Below are 26,575 nucleotides of genomic sequence, written 5' to 3' on the forward strand. Positions count from 1 at the left end.
AATCAGATACAAGGATATTTATATTTCTCAGAGCATTGTTTGAAATGGCAAAAAAAAAAAAAAAAAAAAAACTAGATGTAGTGTAATTATCCAATAAGGGACTATTTAAATAAATGATGATGGGGCGCCTGGGTGGCTCAATTGGTTAAGTGGTTGACTTCAGCTCAGGTCATGATATCACTGGTTCGTGAGTTCAAGCCCCGCGTTGCGTTCTTTGCTGCTAGCCTGGAGCCTGCTTCAGATTCTGTGCCTCCCCTTCTCTCTCTCTCCTCCCCCACTCACACTCTGTCTCTCTCAAAAATAATTAAACATTAAAAAAACCTTTTTAAATAAATGATGATATACCCATACTGCTGCATACTATGCTTCTAACTGAAAAGGTTGAAAAAACTCCCAGATAAATTCCTTCAATAAACACTTTGGGCCTACTATGTGTCAGAAATTTCTCCAGGCCCCACAATAAGATAAATGAGGTTGTTGTTCTCATGAAGCTTGTATTCATGTGTGCACACGTGTGTGTGCTTTTAGAGCAGAGACAGATGGATTCTAAATAAACAATTAGGTAAATGAGAAAATACCAGAGATAAGTGCTCTACTGACAATTAAAACAGAATTAATACGGTAGTAGCGCCTGGGTGATAGGCAACGCAACTCTCAAGGAGAATGTCGAAGCAGAGATGTAAATAATCAGAAGGAGCCAGTATATGAATTGAGGAATGAGAACTCAAGATGGAGGAAAGGTTAGTACAAAGGCCCTAAGTTGTCCTGACTGACATTCAGGGAACAGAAATTGTGACTAAACCACAGTAGACAAGAGGAAGAGTTTAGGAGATGAGGCGATAAAATAGAGGCATATCCTACGGCTTTGTAGATCAGAGAAATGACACCGATTTTATGGTAAGTGAAGGGGAGAGTCACTGGATGCTTTTAAGCAGGAGATAAACAAGGTCTGAATTAGGTTTTATACACTCCAATAGTTGTGTGGAGAATGGATTATAGGTAATAGTAAATTATTATAATGAGTACTAGGGTCGAAAAAGGCCATTTGCATCATAGCAATTTCAGCATCATACATTATCAATAGTTTTCGTTTTTAAAAAAAAATGCTTATTTATTTATTTTGAGAGAGAAAGAGAGCAAGAGCGAGAGCGAGAGCAAAAGTGAGAGCGAGTGTGAGAGCGAGAGCGAGAGCAAAAGTGAGAGCGAGAGTGAGAGCGAGAGCGAGAGAGAGACAGGGGCAGATCTAGAGAGAGAAATAGAGAATCCTAAGCAGACTCCATGCTTAGCACAGAGCCTGACGTGAGGCTTAAACTCTTGACCATAAGATTATGCCCTGAGCTCATATCAAGAGTTGAATGCTCAACTGACTGAGTCACCCGGGCACCCCCCAATGGCTTCCTAAAAATTTTACAGTACATGAGCAATTTATTTTTGCTTAAGTATTCAGAGAAAACATTTTGAAGAACATACATAAAATGACAATAATAGTTGCCTCTGGGGAGTGAGAATAAAGGAGATTTTGGTCTTCCCTAACTCCTTTGCACTGTTTAATTACGAATTTGGTTTGTAGGGGCGCCTGGGTGGATCAGTCAGTTAAGGGTCTGACTTTGGCTCACGTTATGATCTCATTGGCTTATGAGTTTGAGCCCCACATCAGGCTCCATGTTCACAAAGTGGAGTCTGCTTGGGATTCTCTCTCTCTCTTCCTCTCTCTGCCTCTCCCCCACTCATGCTCACTCTCAAAATAAATAAACTATAATATATATATTTTTTTATATTTCTTTATATATATATATAAAGAATTTGGTTTATCCCATGTATAGAATGTTAGGGGCTTTTTTTCAATTATATGACCAGAAAGCATTTAAACTTCTACAAATTTTAATCAAATTACAATAACTTTATATTTTAGCTAGCAAACAATAAAGAGCATATATTTCCAAATATAAGTTCCTGTTACTAATTTTCACTGATATCTGAATCACCATATATCAAACCTTCACTAGGTAAAGTTAATGACAACATGAAGAAAATAAGACAAATCCAGAGGGTGAGATTTCTATAAGAACAGTGGAACAGTCTCTTCAACGAGACAATATCATGAAAGAAGTGGGGCATGGTGCTGGTTGGGAGCTATTTTATTCTAAAAGGCACTTAGGAGACATAAAACTCACATACAGCATGAGGTCCCTGACTGAATCCTGCCTTGAAGAAACCAAATTTTAAAGGCATATGGGAGATAACTGGGAAAATCGGATTATAAGCACAGTGTTAGATAATACTAGGGAGTTAACTGTAAGTGCTGTTAGGTGTGATGATGGTGTTCTGGTTATGACGGAAAATGCATTTTTCATACTAAAGTATTTCTGGGTAAAGTAGGATACATCTTTAATTTACCTTAAAATACTTCAGCAGAACAACGACAACAACAAAAAAAGCTAAAATGTTAGTAAGTGTAACATCTAAATAATAGGCATGTGAGTAGTAGTTATTTTTGGTCCTTTTATGTTTGAAATTGTTATACCAACAAGTCAAAATATAATAAAACTGGGTTGTCACAATGAAGCAAAATCTTTCAAACTCACACTAAGACCTTTCCATTGTGGCTATGCTTTGGGTTGTTCTTATAGATAAGAATGTTCTTTAATACAAACATTTTGGGGGCACCTGATTGGTTTGGTGGTGGAGTAATTGACTCTTGATCTCAGGGTTATGAGTTCGAGCCCCATACTGAGTGTAATAATTACTTCAAAACAAAATCTTTAAAAAGGAAAAGAAAAGTTGTACTTCTAACGTGTGAAAATGTTCTCTTAAACAGATAAAGGATCCCCTTTGCAATTTTATGCACACTATGGCCTCTCATCATCAGGTAAACTTCAGCTATTCACCACACAATTCCCACATACACTCCTAATAAATGGAACCCAAAGTAATGAAGCATTAAAGTGTTAAGATTTACATTTACCTGGCTATACTTGAGTGCAATTCTTTTTATATTTTTTCATAGGATAAATAACCATAATTAATTATATCAGGGAGAGAGAGACAGAGAGAGACTTTGAGCCAAAGCTGAATATTGATTAGCAAAACTGATTAGCATATTCACAGGTGTGTCAGTTCCACACAGGACTGACGTCTTTGGAGGTGTGGAATGGCTCCCTCAATGCATTTCTTAGTCTCCTCTGATCCTGTCATATGGCCACCCACAGAGTAGGGCATTTAGGAAAGATGGGGTCGTCTACAAGATTAAGCACTAGGATTTTTTTTTAAAGTATATTCTATTTTCCTATTGCAGAGAAATAATAAGTAACAAATGAAAGGAAATGCAACCTATAAAACTGATGCAATTCATCATAAAGTTGTGAGGATACAATGAGAAAATCTATGTAAAATGCTCAGCACAATGGCCACATAGGAAGGGTATGTCAAATGTTGGCTGTCGTTATCACTACCCCAGGATGATGCCTAAGAAAATTAGTTTTAAATATCTTAGTGAAAAGTAACCAATTTTGACATAAAAAACAATGGAGGCATAATTAAATATCTTAAATCTTCATGTGTCAGTTCTAAAGGCTTTCTAAGTATTAAGCAGTAGGATAATGATGAGCCTATAAATTAGTTTCAAGACCATCTCTACTGATTATTCTGTTTCGGCTGCAGAGAAAGGTTAAAGGAGATAAACTCTGGCCTAGTTTTGCTTTAATAATGCTGTACTTCAGATGTGACACAAAAATGCATAAACAGGCTCTCCTTTCCTCTCTAGGTAGTATTCTAGGAACATAGACTGCAAAAGTCCACCTTTGTTCCCAGTTTCTTCTCTGACAGCTTCAAGTTTTATTTTATTTTTTTACGTTGTTTGTTTGATTGTTTATTTATTTAACAGGTAATTTTACATCCAACATGGGGCTCGAATTCAAGACCCTGAGATCAAGAGGTGCCTGGGGCTCCTGGCTCAGTCAGTTAAGTATCCAACTTTGGCTTAGGTCATGATCTCAGTTTGCGGGTTTGAGTACCACGTTGGGCTCGGTGCTGGCAGCTCAGAGCCTGGAGCCTGTTTCAGATTCTGTGTATGTCTCGCTCTCTCTGCCCCTCCTCCACTCCTGTGCGCTCTCTCTCTCTCTCTCTCTCTCTCAAAAATAAATGAACTTAGCCAGCCAGGTGCCCTTGACAGCTTAAAGTTTTCAAAGCAGGGTAGGCTCTAATATTTTCTTATCTCTGTCTCTCTCTCTGAAAGGATAGGACAATTGGCTAAATTGGAAGGAACTAGAAAAGTGACTAGAGGACATTTAGAATAAGCTGGCAAAGCATGGGATCGGTTTGGGAGTTTTGTGTAAATCCTCAAAGCTCCGTCACCCTATTTACATATCTCCAATAACCAGTGGAGATAAAAGCAAACAAACAAAAAAACACACTTCACTATTTCTGGTTATCACAGTGCCTATGAACCAACTATTTTCTTTGTCTGAACTTAATTTGGTTCTTCCTTTCAACTAGAAGAACAAGAACATAATAATATGCCACTGGGTAAACTAAAAACTGACTATAATTTCTTAAGAGTATGGACGAGTTCTTATTGTCTTTTTTAAAATGTTTTATTTATTTTTGAGAGAGAGAGCACAAGCAGGAGCGGGGGAGGGACAGAGAGAGGGGAGCAGAAGATCTGAAGCTGGGTCTGCACTGCCATCACTGAGCCTGATTTGGGGCTCAAGCTCACAAATCATGAGATCATGACTGGAGCCGAGGTTGGATGCTCAACCAACTTATTGTCTTTTTATGTCCAGTATCTGGCATAACGTAGGTGTGCAATAAATGCTGTGTCATAACGTAGGTGTGCAATAAATGCTGTGTAATGGAAGAACAAGTACATGAATAGAAATCTAACTTCAAATAAACCCACTTTTGAAATTGGTGCCTTTTTTGCATTTCCCCCCTTGCAAGTTATACCCTCAGGTTGGTTGATTCCATGAATTGAAAACAGAATTCAAATACTGCCAATCAATACTCTGTCTCAAAATAGTATCTTTCCTTCAACAATGCAATATGAGCAAGTCTACCAAAGACAATTTTCAAGTTGGGTTACACCTTAAGGTGACATTCAACATATAGTTAGAAAAATATTTCAAATTTGCCAAGTTTTTGGCAGGTTTTGGCATAGAATTAAACTTACACATTCACATTTTTATCTTCTACCAAGTTTCATGTCATCACAGTCAGCTACTCTTACACTTAATAGTTCTTCCCATTCTTCATGGTTTGTTGTTAAAGCCTAAGCATTAGCGAGATTATATACTAAAATAAATAGAACGAATTTCATTTTAGAGATTGTTAACTTGAGATGAAAAAGAAAGATAAATAACTACAGAAACTTGTACCACATTGCTGAATTGAGCATTCCCCAACTAACAACGTAAACTCTCTTCTGTATGGTATATAGACATTTGGCAGTAGTATCAAGGGTGGACGGCTGAAGAGTATTCACACTTCAGTGCATTCATTTGCATTATCACATTTCAAAGCCTCAAGGCATTATCACTTCCTTTTTTTAAGTGGCATAATAATTTGGGAAAATGGTTATGCTTATCATCATCTGTCAGTCATACAACTCCTGTGTTAACAAAATATATTTTTCCACTCAGTGAATGGGTATGTGTGATGTCTTACGCTCATGTCAATATTAGCAGGACTTGGCTTTGTGATGAAACTATTTCGTTTATCAGAGGGCATGACTGGGAAATAGGAAAATTCCATTTACACTTTAATGAGCAGAGGCTGTGCTTCACGTCAAAGTCATGTAACCACTGTAATTTAAGAGCAAAGTTCATATGAGTATATGTAAATAACTGAAGCACTAGCATATATCATGTTTTAAGATAGATTTCACCACAAGGTCGTATCTCCATAAGGAAAATATGTATACATGGAGGGAAAAATTGTCTACACCCACTGTTGGTTGAGTACTGAAAAGATAAGTCAATGAAAGATCATTTCATTTGCTGTCCACCATGCTAAACAATAAACATAACCTTTACCCTGTACGGGTAATAAAAAAATTGAACCTATGAGGGCTAATCAAATGAGGGGTCTAATAAATTTTACTGATAAAGAACTTTCACTGTTCCTGTGCTCTTTGTTCAATTAACTGAGTTAAGGTAAGAATCTGACTATTATAAATATCATAAGATATTTCAGTCTAAATAAGTGTGCATCTCAAGTTTCAATAAACATTTGACTTCAGTGTCTGGATGTTTAAGGTTTTGATAACTTGACAATTTAAAGAGATGAAAAAGTCATATTCTCTCACTGCATGAGAATATGATTTTATACCTTTTTTAAATGTTTATTTATTTTTGAGATAGAGACAGGGTGCGAGAAGGGCAGAGAGAGAGGGAGACACAGAATCCAAAGTGGGCTCTGGGCTCTGAGCTGTCAGGACAGAACCTGACATGGGGCTCGAACTCACAAACCATGAGTAGTAGCTGTGTGCAAACAAACCTGTAATTTATTTGCTGCCCTCTAGATTACAGAAGAGAAGGAACTCAGATACAATGTACTTGACACTTTATAAAAGAAAGCTATTTGCTGACCACAACTAAGTCCTCTTTCTTTAGGGAATGGAAATCCAAATTTTGTTCGGTCAACTTTCATCTCATCATTCTCTGACAGGTGTCTTGTGTGACCCTTACTCTACCTTTGACACCAACCATGGGAAATGACGCTTACTTCATCTCCAGTGAACAGATTCCCCCCCTTGTTAAACAGCACCAGTGAGAAATAAGGAGACATTTTCTGGGATTTCTGGGAAAGAAAAATTTCTTCTGTCTTCCATAAGTGCTACTTGGTGAGATGCTTTCTCTTCCTTTGCGTTGTATGATGTGAGGTCTAGAACTGATGTGGCCATTTTGCTACTTGAAGGTGAGTACTTGAAACCACTGGAGGCCACCCAGAGGAGATGAGCTTGAAGCCCACAGTGGGGAAGGCAGAGCCGACGAAGGAAAGAACCAGTGGCCTTATCTTGGTGGCATTATCTGTATCACTGTTGAAAACTTTGTTGAAAACCAAACCTGCCTCTGAATTTTCAGAGCACTGATTTATTTACTGTTTAAGCTAATATGAGCTGGGTTTTCTGAAGCTTTCATTCAGAAATTCTAACTGACAACATAGAATTTCATGAAGTCAGTGTAATGTGGGGTTATAAAGAAAGGGAAAAAATTCAATTTTCTTAGGATTGTGTATTTCACAGTTAGTTTTTTTTTTTTTTTTTTTTTTTTTTATTTGTTTTTAAGTGAGAGACAAAGTGCAAATGAGGAGGGGCAGAAAGAGAGGGAGACACAGAATCCGAAGCAGGTTCCAGGCTCTGAGCTGTCAGCACAGAGCTTGACATGGGGCTCGAACCCATGACTTGCAACATCATGACCTGAGCTGAAGTCGGACACTTAATTGACTGAACGACCCAGGCGCCCCTCACAGCTTCTTATTTTTTTGTACAGTAAAGAACATAAGACATTTTGGGCCTCCAAGGTGCTTACTAAAAGGAATCATAGAATTATTCACTGCTAGAAATTATTCTCTGGGCCCCAATCTTTGTTTAGGAACATTTCTTTTGCTTTTAGAGACCTTTTATAAGGTTCCTGGTTAATAATATCATTCAGATATTCCAATTCTTCCTTAAGCTTTTGAAGATTAACAAACTCTGTATTAAGTATTTCATTTGCAGTACTGATTATACCAACAAGAATTTCATGTGATTCTTAGCGGTCATCTCATTACAATTATATTTCATTACTAGTAGTTTGTCCTTCCAATTATACTATTATACTTCGAATGTCATTTTCCTATTAGGTGTGTGATATATTTTCATACGTTAAAATCTTGTTTATTAATGATTTTTATACAGGAGAGTTTCGAGTTTCTAGCCCATTTGTAAGAAGTTCCTATTAAGAAATTCAATGAAGCATGGGAACAATGCAAGAGTAATTTATTAACACATCAGGAGGCTTTAATTTGCTAACATTTTCCTATCATGTTAGTCTGACAGAATATAAAGAACAAATTACTAAAGCATGGAATGTAGCAGAGAAAAAAGCTATCTATCTTTTAAGAGCTCATGGGTTCAAATATTCACAACATGAAGGACTCCATGCTTGCGAGAGTATAGTTAGTATTCACGTTGCCTTGTTTGTTTACTTCTTCTACTTATTTAACATTATATAAAACCAAGAGAGCACATATGAGTTACAGAGGGAAATGCTCTGCCTAAAGGAACACAGATTCAATGGATCAGCATTAACAACCTGAAGAATGTTTACATAGTCTAGTTACTTTAGAAACTGTGATCTCCTCTTTATCTCTTTTCCATATGAGTAAATTAAAAATCTATAGTGACTTGCAAATATTTACCATATGCCTTCTCTAATCCATATTAACCATAAGGAAGGCTATATTTTCTTTGGTTGGGACAGTGTTTCAAGAACATTTGAGTCCAGGGGCACCTGGGTGGCTCAGTCAGTTAAGCGTCCGACTTGGGCTCAGATCACGATATCATGGTTTGTGGGTTCGAGCCCTGTGTCAGGCTCTGTGCTGATAGCTAGCTCAGAGCCTGGAGCCTGCTTCAGATTCTGTGTCTCCCCCTCTCTATGACCCTCCCCTGCTCACACTGTCTCTCTCTCTCAGAAATAAATAAAACATTAAAAAAAAAAGAACATTTCAGTCCAATGTCTTCAAGTAGTTAAGCATGAACTCCAATTTCGTACAGTCCCCACTCAACCTATTGTCCGAAATGCTGGCCTCAGATTTCTGGTAACTACCTGAGTTTTTATCTCAGCTCTGACTGGATTCTTTCCAAAAAGGACTGAGACTAAGTCTGTTTTATTAACTCCTGTACACTCTTTCATGTAGACCAGTCCCTGACATATAGCAAGGGTGTGATAAACGTTTGTTGACTGAAAGAATAAGTAAAGAAATTGAGGAAGTAAAGGGACCTTAACTGAGAAACTTCCTATTGCCATAATATCCCAGTTGATTTTAAAGAAAAAAGGCTCTCTTCCTTGTTTTTCAAATAATCTAAAAAAGAAAAAGAAATCTAAAATAGCCATAGTGGTAGTCAGCTTTTGAGGGTTTAAGACTGTGCATCACATTACTTGAGAATTTACTATAAATTTTATTGTATGTGTATTTTATAGTGACTAGCATGTAACAGCCACTTGAGTAATGCCAAAAAGAGCATATGCAGACGGGACGGTGTTAAAGTAACAGTTTGACAGTTTTCATCTTCACACTGATGAGTTAGTTTGGTTTTGTTTCACATCCAAAGATTACATCACAATCTTGGCAAGTCATGTCAAAAAATGCATACCTTCACACATTCCAATGCTAATATGAATGTAACAGCATCTCTATTTATGATCAATATTTGAAAGATAATTCAAAGTATATGACCTTTATCAATGACTTACTACATTATCTTTAGACATACTGTATTAGCTGATGTTGAAATGCCAAGCACTATCCTAAGTTCTTATTAATTCATCAAATCCTCACAACAAACCTATTCTTATTTCCCCTATTTTAAAGGGGGAAGAAACCAAGGCAAAATGAAAATTAACCTTGTCTAAGACCACTGCTTATCGCCTCTCATGTAAAATATGGTACCTTATATAATTTTGCAGAGAAGGGTTTTATGATTCAGATACATTATAACTATATTTGCTCCCCGAGGGCAGGCCCCATGAATTACAATGCTCCTATCTACCTGGGCCTGAATAATTACTCATTCATGGTAAATGATGTAAGATTTTTGTTCAGTTCAGCTGGACTGGAAAAACTACTATATTTGAGACCATATTGTAATTCAATTACTAGCATTTTGTTTTCTCCCAGATGTGACTCTCAGCAAGATGTTGGCTAACTCATCTCTTAAGGTCCCTTTCAAGCCTACAATATCATAACCAAAATTAGCAAAGAGCTACCAACAGAGATTTGATAAGGAAGTCACACAAAAATAAAAGAACTAGAGAGTGAATGACAGGTAAGAATATGCAACTATTAGTACACTGGCTTCAAAAACAGGCTAAGAAATATTCCACGGATACTAATAATAGCTAATATTCATGAAGTGCTTCAATGTGCCAAGTACCAATGTCACATTCTGTAAATGCGAATGTCATTTGATCTTTGCAACTGTGTGGCCTAGGATAGTACTATTCTCATATTACAAATGTGGAAACCGAGGCTAAGAGAAAGTGACTTCAGGTCACACAGCTAGTCAGCAGTGGAATACGGAACTTCAACCTAGGTAGGTCTAGTTTTCAAAGGTAAGAAAGGAGGCAAGAGAAGGTGTGCGGAGTTAAAAACCACCTGTGGGATCACTTTTAAACTGGCCACAGTGCATGTTTCCCTGACTTGCAGGTCTTACGCCTCTCTTGTTTGTGAGCTCCTCAGCCCGCCCCGCACCCAAAGCAAACAGACACATATATGCCTTCTAAGCCGCTGTGCAATGTTAAAGCAGACAACCAAGGATGACAGATGGGTCCCTGGGTCGCTCAGTAGGTTCAGCATCCAACTCTCGGTTTTGGTTCAGGTTGTGATCTCACGGTCCTGAGATCAGGCCCCACCTCAGCTCTGTGCTGGGCATGGAGCCTGCTTAAAATTCTCTCTCTCATTCTCTCTTTGCCCCTCCCTCACTAGCATGCTCACTCATGCTGTGCTCTCTTTCTCTCTCTCAAAAAAAAGTATGATAGAAAAGAGAGGGAAATACAGAATGAATGGGCTGAGGCTTAAAGTAGCTAAAGCATATATACATAAACTTTAGGGTCTGGCTCTGACATCAGCTTAGGCTCTAGAGAAGCATTTTGGGGGCTTAGTTCCTAATTCCTCACTGCACTTCAAATAATTTAGTAACCCACTTAAGTTTTCTCTGGGCAAATGAGGTAACCATTTCCTCTAACCTAAAATTTCTAACCAATTTTTCTAACCAAAAATTTCCCTTTTTATTCTTATCCTCCATTATGTATTTTTTCTTGCCATTTCTTGGGCCAAATCTTCTCTCTTGTATCTTAACAGATCCTTGATAAATTACTGTGTCCTACTTTTTTTCACTATTAGGTTTCCCTACATAGTGTGTGTGTGTGTTTGTGTGTGTGTGTGTGTGTGTGTGCATATGGTCAAGATTATATTTCTTATTGCCTAAGAAATATATCATAGAAATAATTTGCCATCATATTTTGTTGTAATTTCAGGTTTTTTTTTTTTTTTACCTTGACCTTTGAAACCAAGGATATCTGAGCAACCAACCTCTCCTTACATCTGCTTTTTCTCAAGTATGCATTTCATTTTGTCTATGCTAGTACTAATTTAGCCTCTTGTAGCTTAATTCATATGCTAAGAATTGATGAGATTTAGATGCTGACCATAAAAGAAGACTCAAGTTTACCTTGTTACAAATATATATATATATACATATACATATATATATACACACATATACATACATATATATGTATATATATATGTGTGTGTGTATATATATATATATATATATATATATACCTGGTAGAAATGCTATTTATTTGAAATTTACCTTTGATAGATCCCTGAAGTTTCCTGGAAGAGTCAAGTCCAGTTCTTCTGATTCATAGTTTGTTAATACCCATGGAAACACAGGATACTGGTTCAGGTCATTATATGTCCGTCCTAGTAAAGAAAAAGAGAAATGAAAGTCTGTCTGCATGAATTGCCTATGAAATCATTCCTGTTCTTATATTAGGAAACTACTGAATTTCAAAAAAGAGTAACTTGTTTATTGAACTCTGTCTTTGTTTAATCAAAAGCACTCTGGTAACAATGTGTTTCAAGTGAACTCACTCAATAATAATTAAGAAACGAGTAACTAGAATTACTTTTCATAATATAAGCTTGTGGTAGAGACTGTTAGCTCTTTATCATCATTGATTTACCTTCTTGGGCTAGACCACATTTCTCAACCTTCCTGACAAGCAGCTATGGGCATGGTACTCAGAGGTTCTAGTCTACAGAACATGAGCAGAAGTGATGAGCTCAACTCTTAGTCTTGACCCACTACAACCTGCCCAGCGGGTGCCTCCATTCTCCACTGCTTCACTGCTAGCTGTGATGAAGATTTTACTGGCATGAAAAGCAGGGGCCTCTGGTGAAGATTCCTAAAAGTGATCACGGATGAGGTCATCCTGCTGACCTGTACGTTTACAGGTTATGTGACAGTATTCTGCTACAACGACTCTATATGTGGAAATTATATAGCCAGTGTCCAGAAGAGTATATTGAGCTTATACCAAGGATTACAAAAATAACTTGAGAGTAGCTAACATAAGTGCTCTGAAGACAATATGAAAAAGTTCAGAGGCAGATGTCTCACACATTTTGTATTATGTTATTTCAATTTAGGGTAGAACTGCTGGACCTTTGGTTGGGTTTGCTATTTATTTTTTTAAAAATTTTTTTAATGTTTTATTTATTTCTAGGAGAGAGAGAGAGAGACAGCGTGAGCAGGGGAGGGTCAGAGAGAGAGGGAGTCACAGACTCTGAAACAGGCTCCAGGCTCTGAGCTGGCAGTCAGCACAGAGCCCGACGCGGGGCCGAACCCACGAACCACGAGATCATGACCTAAGCGAAAGTCGGACGCTTAACCGACTAAGCCACCCAGGCGCCCCTGCTATTTATTTTTTGATAGAATGACTTCAGAAGTTCAGGTAGGCCACTGAAACACGGTGCGAAGGTGGAAAGCTTAGGGAAAGCACAGCACCGGCTTGTCCTCATAAACCGGTTCTGAAATCTCATAGGAGCAGAGGAAATTAAGAGAATCACTATTTGAGAAACAGGGTCCAAAGAAAACTTTTGCTGGACAAGACTTTTTTTTTTTTTTTTGGTAAAAATATGTTATAATCTGATCATGGGTAACTTTCTAAAATTCCATTCAAATTCACACAAAAGAGTGATTTCACCAGTTTAGTGATAGTTTATATGAATTTAATATAATTTTATCTATTTATATGGATTTCATCTAGAATGCTTCAGTGCACACACCACATATAGCCTAACAGTAACATGGGTATGCATACATTATCTTGTTTATCATCAAGAATTGTCATTAAATGATACCTACTTCCTGTAGCAATTGGTAAATGTGATTGCGAAGTAGGAAAAAAAAAAAAAGAAAAGAACTATAATCCACGGCAGAACTAAATGTGCTACTGCAAGCATCAAATCAAACTCATTCATTTCATAAACATTTTCCTGGGGGACTATTTCACCTGAGAATCTGTATTTTACACAAAATGACATATTGTTTTAAGTGTGTAAATTGATGTCGGTATGTGTTATAGATGTGAGTGACTTATACAGAGCTTAATGTTGCTTTCCACTTGGCACTTCCCTGGAATGAGGTGAGGGGCAGGTTCGGGCTCCCCTTTCTTCCCCCACCACAGCACTCATGCAGAGTAAATTCCCACTAATCCACGCTGCTGGTTCCTTGTCTGCTTCCCCATGACTCTGTACACACATGAATGTGGAGTCTAGGGTTTTGTTTCCTTTTTATTCTCAAACACAGTTTGCCAATAAATGTTTGTGGAAGGAATGGATATATGTATGATAAAAATGGCATAGAATGAGCCAAATTTTAAAGGATGAACAAACAGCCAAGTGAAAAAGGAAAGCTGCACGATGGTCTCCTGGCGGGTGAGGAACTTGCAAAGGCAATGCAGTATAAACGAGACAGAATGACATGGTGAACATGCATGTTAAACCAGAAGGAAATGTCTGCAGCTGGAGAGCTCAGCAAATGGATGCACCTGTTTTATGTTTGTAAGTTTACTGTGAAGAATAATACTGATGAGAATAAATAAGAATAAATAAGACCTTTATTAAAGTCTTATGCGTGAAAATTTTCTGTTAAAGCAATATCACTGTAAAGCACAAAGTATAAAAGTATAAAATTTAAAATTTACTACTGATAGCTCATGTATATGTTAACCTAGGACACTTGATGATTATCCCTCGTTGTTTTTCTATACATGTATATATAGAGTCCAGATTGACTACGCAGAGCTATTCTGGGATTCTAACTGGACCCATGGCATATTCAAGGCCCTGTCATTTTCTGGGTTACCATTCTACTTAAAAATTTGTCAGTTTCAATGAAAAATAGGTCTTCCACTAAGTAAGTGTATTTTCATTAAAAAATGTTGCTATTATTTATATAACATATTTACATTACTTATATAAATAAATTAGCTGAAAATTCGATACCACAATTGTTTATAATTTTTCTGATAAAGTTTTGTACCATATACCCTAAGGAAAAAAAAAACTGTCAAAATAAAAGAAGTAAAAAGCCAATTTATCTTGACTCAGTACTTAATGTCTCATATAAATACAAACAGCATAAAAATAGAGATCGTATTTGAAGATACCAACTTTTTAATAGAAATAACTTTCTAATATAGGAAATGATGTCATGATAGTTCTGAAAAAAATACAAAGAAAGAGAGCATTATCTTAAAAAAAAACACACACAAGGTTGATGGATGCCGTGAGTCACAGCTTATGGAATTGCTGTGTCCAACATTGTCTGTAATTCACTTTTAATGATCTTTGGAAGGTTCTTTCAAAATTAATTCTCAGGAAAATCTAGCAATTTTTAAATTGCTAAAGCTGAGAGCACCATTTAAATTCTAATAAATACAAAAAGTTTTGTAATAAATATACTTAACACAGTTTACAGTCAAACCTCTAAATAAAAATTTTCACATAAATACCTTGTAATATGGAGAGACAACATATATTTTTATTTGAATAAAAAATACACAATGTTATTAAAAATAATATGGATGAAAAAGAATAATTAAATGGTACTTTTGGCTTTTACATTCATGAATTAGCATTGTTACTTAAACATTTTACTAAACGCCTTAGTGAAACAAACAAAAGTGACTATTTATTAAAGTAAAAAATAAAAGTGAAATATTTCCAAAGTAATGCCTGTTAGGTTCTGGTACTTGGAGGAAACTAGTTATCTACTGTTCTGTTTTTTGTTTTTTATGTTCTGGGTTTTTTTTTTTTTAAGGATAATTGAAATTTAGTAAGTAACCATGTGCTGTAATTGGTAGGGTTCTTTTCTTTTCCAGCAGTGGTTAAGTGTTGATTTTTTTTTTTTTTTTTTTTTACTAACTATGCTTATAAGGTTTTATCTTAGAAAATGAATATTAAATATTGCAAGCCTATGACACTAATCTACTCAAACAATAAAAGTGAAGCACCGTAAATGAGATCTCAGAAACACTGGATATGTTTCTTCATTTAAAGAAAAAAACTTTTTAATTAAACCATCCAATTTAATGTTTTTATATGGCACTTTAGTTTTGAAGGTAAAGTGATCTAGAGACAGCTGACAAAGAAATTATAACTGCAATTCCTTGGTGAAAATGTTAATGACAGCAAAATATTGTTTAATTAGATGATTGCAGCATCTGGATTAACACTCTTTAAGAGTGATGTTCCTGTGCTTGTCTGCTTCTTCACACTTTACAGACATTTTGTCATCTCTAGGTCATTAGGAAAGAATTTTTAATGATTTTTCTAGAAGCAAGCAGTTCAAGTTACATCTAATTAGATGACAATAATAAGCCCAACACATGCAGTAGCTAAATATATACATAATTAACCAGGGAGGGCTTGTACATCACAGAGTAAAAAAGTGGAAAATGCTAAACAGGAGAAAAAGGTTGGGGTTGGGGAAGTTGTGCTGAATTCATTAGCTGATCATATGAAACACAACTTGAAACCCTTTAGAAAAATTCTCAGACCTAACGAATCATTTACACAAAGCCATGTTAGCAATGGCTCTGCTATTTTCTTATACACAAGAATGCCAGGTTTTAACATCTTGTTCATGGTAGGATCTAATAAGGTATAAAATGAGGCATAGATTGTATCTTCCAGAACACAATAAACAGAAATTGGGTCAACTCCAGGAATTAAAGGTTGAAACCATATTTTATTTGAACTCTAAGCATTATTAAAATTCTTCTACATTTAAAAAAAAAGGAAAAGAAAAAAAGTCTTCTACATAAATCTTCCAAAACTTAATGTTCTTGGAAAAAACAAAACAAAACAAAACAAAACCATGTGTTCCAAAAATAGTTACATAAATTATACCAGCGTCCTGAGCTGGACTTCCATGCAGTTTTAAAAGTCAGGTCTTCCCAAGAATATTTAATGAAATAAAAAATAAAAAAGACTCTAAACCTGCATGCTTGGCAGGTTCCCAATGAGACAGGCTACAGGGAAAAAGAAAAAAGAGAAAAGCCACCAAAATTGTTAACTGTGATGTATACCACTAGGCTTATGAGTTTATTAATTTATATTTCCAATTTTCCATAATGAGTATTTATTAAATTTATAAGTAGAACAAACTAAAGGCCATGAAAAGATTTTTGGGCTTCTAGTTATCTTCTAAGAATGTTTTCTGAATTTTTGATAAACTTATTATTTAAAGTATCTTTACAAAACTCACCTATATAGAAGAAAACTTGTGTTTATTTATATGCAATTATGTATACATATGTGTATCACATGAGGATATAAAAAAAAACTAATAATGCATTCATACTAAGACACTGTTGCTGTATGCTTTATACAGAATCTTATTTTTAAAAGCATCTTGAAAGGAGAAAAGCAAAATTGGCCAAGTATGACAGACCTAAAAATATGAAGAACAAGAAATGGGGTATAAATGTATTTTATATGTCATGTTAAAATAATATTTTGGAGAAAAAATGTTGAGTCTGAGGAACCAAAGTGCTTTCTTACAGAAAATGAAAATTAACTAAGTCACATTAGCCTATATTTTTAAAAATGTGAATCCAAGAAAGAGTGTTTCTTCTTTCCACATTCCCAACGTGTACCTTTTCTACTTTATTTTTCATTTGTTGAGAGAGATTTTGAGAGAGAGAGAGAGAGGCAGAGACAGAGAGAGAGAGAGAGAGAGAGAGAGAGAGGTGGAGAGAGAGGCAGAGAAAGAGAGAGAGAGGGAGAGGGAGGGAGAGAATCTCAAGCAGGCTCTATACTGTCAGTGTAGAGCCTGATGCAGGGCTCAAACTCACAAACCTGTGAGTTCACAACCTGAGCTGAGATCCAGAGCCAATCAAGAGTCACCCACTGAGCCACTCAGGTACCTTGTAAATCTTCTCTTTAATCCAGGAAATTTAAAGAATCTCTCATCCAGCAATTCTAGTAAATTCACATAACAGATCACACAATTAAGCAAAAACACTTGCAAAGCCTAATTATAAATCAGTTCAATTTGATGGGTATTTATTTAGCAAAACTTGTTTTTTTTTTTTCTGTACCAATTTAATAATCTCATTAGAAAGATGAAATATAGACATAAAATGCTAAGGACAAATTAGCATAAATGCCAACATATATGATATAGACATTGCTATAGAAGATACGAGTGCCATGGAGGATTTATACAATTATTTTCAGGTGTATCTTTTATTTATTTGATTTAAGTTTATTTATTTTGAAAGAGACAGAGATAGCAAGCAGAAGAGCATTAGCAGAGAGAGAGGGAGAGAGAGAATCCCAGGCAGGCTCCACATCATCAGTATGGAGGCTGATGACAGTCTTGAATTCACCAACCGGGAGATCAAACTGAGACCTGAGCCGAGATCAAGAGTCAGATGCTTAAATGCCTGAGCCACCCAGGCAGCCCTCTTTAAGAGGTGTATCTTTTAAAGAATAAAGATGTAGCACAGCGGTTCTCAAAGTGTGGACCCTACACCAACGGCCATCAGCATCGCCTGGGGACTTGTTAAAAATGGAAATTCTTGAGGCCCACTTTCAAGCTACTGAGTCAGAAGCTCTGGGGATGGGGCCCAATGATCCTTGTTTTAGTAAGCCTGCCAGGTGATTCTGAGAACCACATGTGGTGGCCGTGTGGCTGGTGTTGACCGTGTGGTGGTGGCGCTCGGCCAAGTCCCTCTCCAGGAGTTGCCAGTGTCAGAAAGCCCTCTCACCCAAGGTCCTGTCTCCTTCCAGGGAGTCTGCATCCAGTGACAGCAGTGTGGACGAGGCATTGAAGGCCTGGCCCCCTTGCCTCAGTGCAAGACACCTCTGGACTCCTAGCTCCTGGAGGCCTTTTCTGCACTGCCTTGGGCTTTGAGTTCCACTTTCTTCACTCCCTTACAGACGTGATCCCAAAGGTACTTGCCAGTAAATGTCCTGCAAGCAAACCTCTGTCTCTAAAATGGGTTTCTCTGGATCTGAGACTTAGCTGAAAATAGTACCAGGTTCTACATCAGAGGTGATAATCCCAGTCCTAGTGCTAGACGAGCACTAGTGCTCTGAGCTCCTAGTCCCAATTTTATACTTCATTTTATCCCACCATCTACAACAGAGGGCTTCTGTGCTTAGATATAATCATTATAAAGGAAAAGCCCAATAAATTCTTTTTTAAAAAGCCAGTGGCCTATACATTCTTTATGTCATCAAATAAAACAGACCCCAGTGATTCAAAAGAGAGTAGAACGACACCGAAACATCCCTTAGGATCTGCATGCTCTGGCTCAGAAACCCAAGGATTGTCCCAACCAGAAACAAAAACAAAAACAAAAACAAAATAAACCCAACAGCAACCAGTGTCTGTATTGCTCAGGTGCAGCTTACAGAAGGGAACACAATGTTATCCTATCCAGACCCCAATCTTTCCAGAGCTTGACAGAGAAAGAAACTCCCAGAAAGCAACCGGCATGGAGTGGGCGGTGGTTATAGGTGGTACTGTACCATATTGTGGGAAGTGTATCTGACATCAGTAAAATGTAGCGGGAAGGGATGGAGACTAGAAGAGTCCTTTAAAACAATGAGGCAGGCCACATTCCATCCAGAAAGACAGCAAGAATCCCACCTTAGAATGGCAGAACAGTTTAATGTGAATGCCAGCTCGACTGGAAACTGAGCTGTGAGTGAGATATATCACCCTGTCTTCTGGTTTTATATACAGTAGCTCCAAATAGTTAGCACAGCCAAGGAAAAAAGTCTTATCATCATCTATGACATCTGGTAGACAATGAATCTTGATAAATCCCTCAAGTATAGATAACGGAAAAGCCTAACACAAGGAATATGGAAAAATACTGCAGAAAAATGTAAAGAGAACAAACATTATCCTAAAAATCAGGTAAAGGTTCATGTAGCTGAAAATAATACACTGCATTAACAAGAAGAAAATTTTAGTAGAGTTTGAAATCCTTCATAAAAGCAAAATATAGGAACGGCAAAAATAGGAGTTCCGTAAGAATACGGATTCTGCTATAAGGAACTCACCAAACTACACGCCCGAAAAAGAAACAACCCAGTGAAGAAATGGGCAGAAGACATGAACAGACACTTCTCCAAAGAGGACATCCAGATGGCCAACAGACACATGAAACGATGCTCAGCATCCCTCCTCATCAGGGAAATACAAATCAAAACCACACTGAGATACCACCTCACGCCAGTCAGAGTGGCTAAAATGAGCAAATCAGAGAACTCTAGATGCTGGCGAGGATGTGGAGAAACGGGCACCCTCCTACACTGTTGGTGGGAATGTAAACTGGTACAGCCCCTCTGGAAAACAGTGTGGAGGTTCCTCAGGAAACTAACAATAGAACTCCCTTATGACCCAGCAATAGCACTGCTAGGAATTTACCCAAGGGATACAGAAATGCTGAGGCATAGGAGCACATGTACCCCAATGTTCATAGCAGCACTCTCCACAATAGCTAAAACATGGAAAGAGCCTAAGTGTCCATCAACAGATGAATGGATCAAGAAGATGTGGTTTATCTATACCATGGAATACTACATGGCAATGAGAAACAATGAAATCTGGCCATGTGTAGCAACATGGATGGACCTTGAGGGTGTTATGCTGAGCGAAATAAGTCAGGCAGAGAAGGACAAATATCATATGTTTGCACGTATAGGAGGATTAGGAGGAACTTGACGGAGGAACAAGGGGGAGAAGAAGGGCGGAAATGGTGGGGGAAAGGGAGAGAGGCAAACCATGAGAGACTCTTGAATGCTGACAAAAACTGAGGACTGACGGATGTGGGGGGGAGGGGGGATGGGCATGGAGGAGGGCACTTTGGGGATGAGCACTGAGTGTTATGTGGAAACTAATTTGACAATAAACTATTTGTAAAAAAAAAAAAAAAAAAAGAATACGGATTCTGTGTAGTAAGTGGTATCGACAAAAAAAAGCAATGGATGAGATGTAAATTGACTTAAAGGTTCTTATACAGGAGTAATTAAAACTGATGATTCATATTTGAGCTCAAAAATAAGAGAAACATATTTTAGAGGGCTTTTAAAAATTTAAACGCATCTCTAGGAGAATTAACAACAGGATGCCTACATTTACTAACAAAGTGAGCAAACATTTATTAGCCCAAAGAAAAACTAAAGAATAAAAAACATTTTAAAAATAGAATAAAATGAGATGGTATAAGACCAAACATATCACTTGTTACAACAGAGATACAGATTAAATATGGTTACTGAAAGAGTAAAGTCCGCGGTAGGGTTACGACTTGAAATTCCAAATATGCTCCAGGACAAAGGTGGCACATCTCAGGTTCAGGTTCTATCCTTCTTCTCTTTGGCACTGAAGCTTCTTTCTGCTACATCATGCGGTTAACTTAATATGCTAATGAAGTTTTTTATACTTCAAATACTTAAGTTCACTCTATCTGTGCAGGTACATGATATGTGCCAATTAAACAGTATAACCCGTTTCTTGTATCTTCAAGGGAGCAAACAGGTTTCTTTAAAGACATAAGCATCATGTATACTGACATATATATTATATGTACAGAAGACATCATGAATGTGTCATGAAGATATATGTATGTGATGGAGGTGTGTGTATACAACACAGAATAAACTTCAATTTATGTAATAAGTCCCTTGGTTGTACTTCTGGTATCCTATTCGCAAAAGCATTCACATTACAATATGTATTAAGGGATTAAAATGTGAAAACATTTCCAACAACTTTTTTATCCCTTTTTGTTCACAAATTTTGTTCTCTTGCCTATCTAATATGTATCTGTATCACCCGTATTCATTATGTATATCCCTATAGTATCCATATTCACACATATGTGATTGATCTAAAAAGACTAATATTACACAGATATCCTTTTGAGCAATGATTCAGAGAACATGTCTCCAAATTCATGGTTCTAAGTCTTCATTCATAATAGAATAAGAACCAAACGGGAACATATGTATTTATGTAGTTACTTCAATTCATCTGATTCCAAAAAGTTTTTGTAGAGCCTGATGTATAGAGGTAAATTTTGTGTATTTCAACAGGAATAAGGGCTTATGGAACTTAAGTTAGGAAAAAAAGAAGAGGTACTTAAACCTCATAAACATGTTTAACCACTGACAGCCAGTGATTTAACAGGAAAACAAAGCCACGACCTTCTTTTAATTTGCAGGCATGGTACTGCTGAGGTTGACTGCAGTTACTCATCATTTAGAAATGCAATCTGATTTTACATTTTTATTCGAAGATTTTAAGAAAAAAAGATCCTGTAACCCAATCATGCCATAATCCAGGTGACATTGCACTAGGCAGAATCCTGTTGTTAATTCTCCTGTCGAGCTGCTATTGCCGAGAATGACAAAGTAGGGAAATTACATTTCCCCATTATTATTTCCAGACACTTTCTGGCAATGGTTTGTTGACTCTAATAAACCTTCAGACAAAGCTGTCAGCAAAGGAAATGGCAAAAGGAGAGCAAGAAAAAGGCTCTTCAACAAGAAATGCATCTAAAACCTCAGTACCAGCTTGTACCATTTCTGATAACATCGAATGTGAGTGCTTCCACATTTATTCTCACGCTGTATTTGAGTTCCAAGAAAAAAAATGTATTCCATCAAGTCATATTACCAATGATTTTGATGAACACAAACATATTGTGAAATTAAAGAATGAGACGTCTTACCTGCTATGGTATTAAGAAACATCAAATATTCGAAATTGGAAATTTCCCTTCTTTGCCAGCGCTGAGTCATGTTGGAAGATTTGTAAAGCTGTCGAGGAGTGGCCAGTGATATCCTCCTAGCAATTAAGCAACCATAACAAACATAGTCTCTTTTAACTCATGCCTTTTAAAAATCGATATTAACTAATACATTGGTTTGATATCAATCCACTTAAAATAAGAATGGTTTATCCTTAGGTAGGTGAAAAATACGTTTTAATTGCAGATATTAGCCATCTTTGAAAATCCTACCATAGAAATGATACATTTAGTTATTCAGGATAAACCAATATGAAAGCACCTCTTCATATAATATGGCTGCAAATGGGTTATTTTACAAGTCAACACGAACAAGAAAGGCAAAACTACGCTCAAGATAAGTAAAAGTAGCTTTTAAACAATTAGCAAATCTACTCCATGCTAACGAGCTACGCAGGTAGGCAGTCAGGTGCCAGCTTACGAGCATTTGATTTAAACCTCCTATAATAATGGCTGCCACTGAACTTTATACCTTGAGACAGTCGTGGTATAGTGAGGCAGGTCTCCACAGAGTGCGCATGGAGTACAGCCTCTACCTACACCGGATGTAAAAAAACAAGCTGGGAACTTTGAAAACATGAATTCAGAAGAAGGGACACAGGAATAGCTCAAGGGAGTAAAACCAGGGCAATCCGTGTTAAATTATGAACTTTTTGAGGTTCATCATGTTTATGTAAAAGAGAATGAAAGTGACCTGCATTTGTAAAAGTCTGCTAAAGCTACTGAGTTCCTAAAACGATCAGTCACCTAAGACAAAGGTTCCTAAACGTTTTCAATTCATGCCACCCTTGGTGCGTCACGGACTTTTTCACGTTGTCCCTAGGTGAAGAGAAATACCTAATAGTCATGTTTATTAAGTGTTTAGATCTGAATAATAAATACTTAAATCTTAACAATTAAGTAGCTGTTGGAATATATAATACTCGTAAATTGAAAGAAACAGTATTTTTACTTCATTCTTAAATAACTACAATCACTTAGTAAAGGGATGAGTGCACTGTGGGCGCAGCACAGTCTTGTTGTCGTATCTGCCACCACCGCCTACATCTCCTGTTCCACACTGAGTTTCATGTAGCTCTGTTTTTTTTTTTTTTTTTTAATCATAGCAACTCCCAAACACTAGGTCCACAAAGCTAAGATGTCACGCAAAAGAACACAGTGCTATCTAACGTTGAAATGTAGAACTAACTTCAGCTCAGAGTTTGTGCGGTATCTGACAGACGTTGTTGTTTCTCCTTAAATGCCCTGCAGCAGCCTGTGAGTTCACTGTGACATCCCAGGGTCCCCTGATGCTCAGTTTGGGAACTGTGGACTTAAGACCATTTTTGTTTCCGGCACTATTGTCAAATATTTCTATGTGCATAGAATCTTAACAGGCACTGTCTTGTACATAGTAAGAGCTAAAATAGATATTATTGAGGAAAAGAAGGGAAGAAGAAGGATGGAAAGGAACTTGGTACCTCAAATTCAAATCTGAATTATGAATTCTAAGAATTAGGTGTAATTCAATGTTTAAAATATTAACTTTAAAAATAATTTTTAATGTTTATTCATTTTTTTTTAAAGACAGACAGAGCATGAGCGGGGGAGGGGCAGAGAGGGGAAGAGATACAGAATCCAAAGCAGGCTCCAGGCTCCGAGCTGTCAGCACAGATCCTGATGCGGGGCTCAAACCCACAAACTGTGAGATCATGACCTGAGCTGAAGTCGAATGCTTAACCGACTGAGCCACCCAGGCGCCCCTAAGATATTAATTTTTTAAAAAACTTTCCTAGTAACATATATGTGACTCCTACTGACTCCAGAGGAATTATAGGACTCCAATGATACGCTTCATGGCAATGGTAAATAGCATATAGATTTCATACTTCAATTCTCTAAGTCAGGACATTTTTCAATTAACTTATAATACGATTTTTACAGTGTTTCCAGATTTTGATCCATACTGGTATCAACAGTCAAAATTCCCCAGCTATGCTTCTACTCACACAATTATTTTAAGTAATAAACTTTATCCCTGATCCTGACTTTGTCATGACAACATGCTAACATAGTCTCTGAATTATCAAAGAATTAATAAACTTTGCTTCATCAGATTTTGATCATGCTGCTATTATAATCATATGCTTGGTCTAATTTGTATGGTCTGACTATTGTAATCATATTCTTGCTATCTTGACTAAAATTCTTACCTGAAGCATGCTCAGGTAAGTCTACTAAAATTCTACAATGTATATCATAACATGCTGAATGCCTTTGCTGACATTTTGAACCCAAACAATTTAAGAAGAAAATTGCTCAGCTGGAAATAATTCTGACCGTCAAAAATATCCCCAAACCAAAAATCACACAAATCATGCTATGTACAAATAATGCGAATCATGGGGAAAAGTTATCATGTCATTCTTAGAGTTCATAATAGTGAAGGAAAATGTGGGTTTGGGAAAAGAATTGAGAAAAGCCGATTATCAGCAGGTCTAGGGAAATGATCAGCTTTTCCTGTTTACTGCTTCGTCTTTTCCACTGTAAACTCATTGAGGGCAGAAACCCTGTTTTACTTACTGTTATATGCTTTGCCTTTAGCAATACTTAGATTATGGTAAGATCTCAATAAGTACATACTAAAGGACTTGAATTATTGGTCACCCTATAAGAAAAAAATGGCTGAAAAGATATGTGATGTTAATTAAATAATTCAACCATATGAAGAAGAAAAATGGGAAACCGTACATCAATAGGGCTGTTCCAAATATCCCTAACAAATTTAAATATTAGAATGAAGATAGCTGGTACATGTTTGGGCTGTAGTAGGATGCTTTTAGAATCAGATAATATGAAGACAAAATTGCCCTCTGAGATAAAAACTATTAAGTACTATAATAAACGATAACCATTTAAAATCACAAACCATATGGATACAACCTGGTGTATCCTTAGTAAGTATATGATCTAATTAAATCCAAAGTGAATTGATTGTACTATCGGAATAGAAAAATGCATTGACCAAACAATGGTAATCAGCACTGAATCCAGAATATGAGCAAGTTTTTGCTGGTATTTTTCCATCATTATGCAGGGGTGACGGTATTGCTCTTATGACCAACGTGGGAAACCTTGACAGATGATACAGGATAGAAATGAAGAGTGTGAGCTATGATCTTGCACAAGATAATAAACTTACCTAAATCAAAATTTCCCTATCTGTAAAATGGTATAATAATTTTATTGTTTTAGGAATGTGGTTCTTTTAAGAATTAAGGGTAAAGAGGGTGCCTGGGTAGGCTTACTTGGTTAAGCCTCTGAATTTCAGTTTTGGCTCAAGCCACAGTTTAGCTCGGGTCACAAACTGTGGGATCAAGCCTTGAATCAGGCTCTGCACTGTGGTACAGAGCCTGCTCAGGATTCTCTCCCTCTCTCTGCCCCTCTACCACTCATACTTTCTCTTTCTTAAAAAAAAAAAAAAAAAAAAAAAGCATTAAAAAAAATGTAAGGACAGAGAGCTCCCTTTTGGCATGTGAAGATACAGCCAGATGGCCATCTATGAACCAGGAAATGGGTTCTAGGCAGATACCAAATTTGCTGGCATTTTGATCTCAGACTTCTAGCCTCACAGAATTTCAAGAATTCTGTTGTTTATAAGCCAAAAAAAAAATAATAAAGAAGGCATATAATGTTTATAAACTAAAACACAAAGTACAGTCCCTGGCACATGGGATGTTCTCAGTAAATGATAGCTTTGGATATTAATTAATTAAAGAGACATTCATTAGGCTATGCTAGCTTAATGGATATATTCCTTTCATTCTAAAAGGACAAAGCAACAATCTGATTTGTAATGTTATCTCTTTGGTGGGCTTGCCCAACTAGTGGCTTACATGATATGATAAGTCCATTATTCTAGCAGTATACCTACCTTTACATTTGATAAAGATTTTTTAAAATGTTTTTATTATTTTTATTTTTGAGAGAGAGAGGGAGACAGAGTGTGAGCAGGAGAAGGGCAGAAAGAGAGGGTGTCAGGCTCCAGGCTCTGAGCTGTCAACACAGAGCCTGATTCAGGGCTTGAACTCATGAACCGTGAGATCATGACCTGAGCTGAAGTGGGACACTTAACTGACTGAGCCACAAGGTCACCCACATAAAATTTTTTGGTTGTTTATAAATTTTGTAGGCTTAGTGTGGAGTAAGTTCCCTAGAGTTTCATAAACTCTGCTTAAACTGATAAGACCCAATGTCAAGAAAACAAAACAGAGAATAAAGCCCGTAGTGATTCTATCAAAATACTGTCATCTGGAATGCTTCCACTTACAGGAGCCAGAAATCATCCTTTCTCTTTGAAAATTCTCTAAATACAGCAGGACCTTACATATCACATATGTTTACGAGTATAGATGCATCTGTTTATTTACCCTCCTACCCACTTACCTACTTATCTATATCTGTATGTGTACATGTTCCATATATGT

At 36.8% G+C, this 26,575-nt stretch overlaps 1 protein-coding gene across 1 annotated transcript in view; it reads right to left on the reverse strand.

The window, feature by feature from the left end:
- Window positions 1-26,575, reverse strand: part of NBEA (neurobeachin) — a 693,804-nt gene that overhangs the window by 91,737 nt on the left and 575,492 nt on the right. Inside the window, exons 43-44 of the mRNA XM_039251874.1 lie at window positions 22,032-22,147; window positions 11,576-11,688 (exon numbers count right to left, since the gene is read on the reverse strand). Of these exons, the coding sequence (XP_039107805.1) occupies window positions 11,576-11,688; window positions 22,032-22,147 (229 nt within the window). The remainder of the gene's footprint in view (window positions 1-11,575; window positions 11,689-22,031; window positions 22,148-26,575) is intronic.

Source organism: Hyaena hyaena, unplaced genomic scaffold (genome assembly GCF_003009895.1).
Source record: "Hyaena hyaena isolate Hyena2069 unplaced genomic scaffold, ASM300989v1 scaffold_398, whole genome shotgun sequence".
NCBI lineage: Eukaryota > Metazoa > Chordata > Mammalia > Carnivora > Hyaenidae > Hyaena > Hyaena hyaena.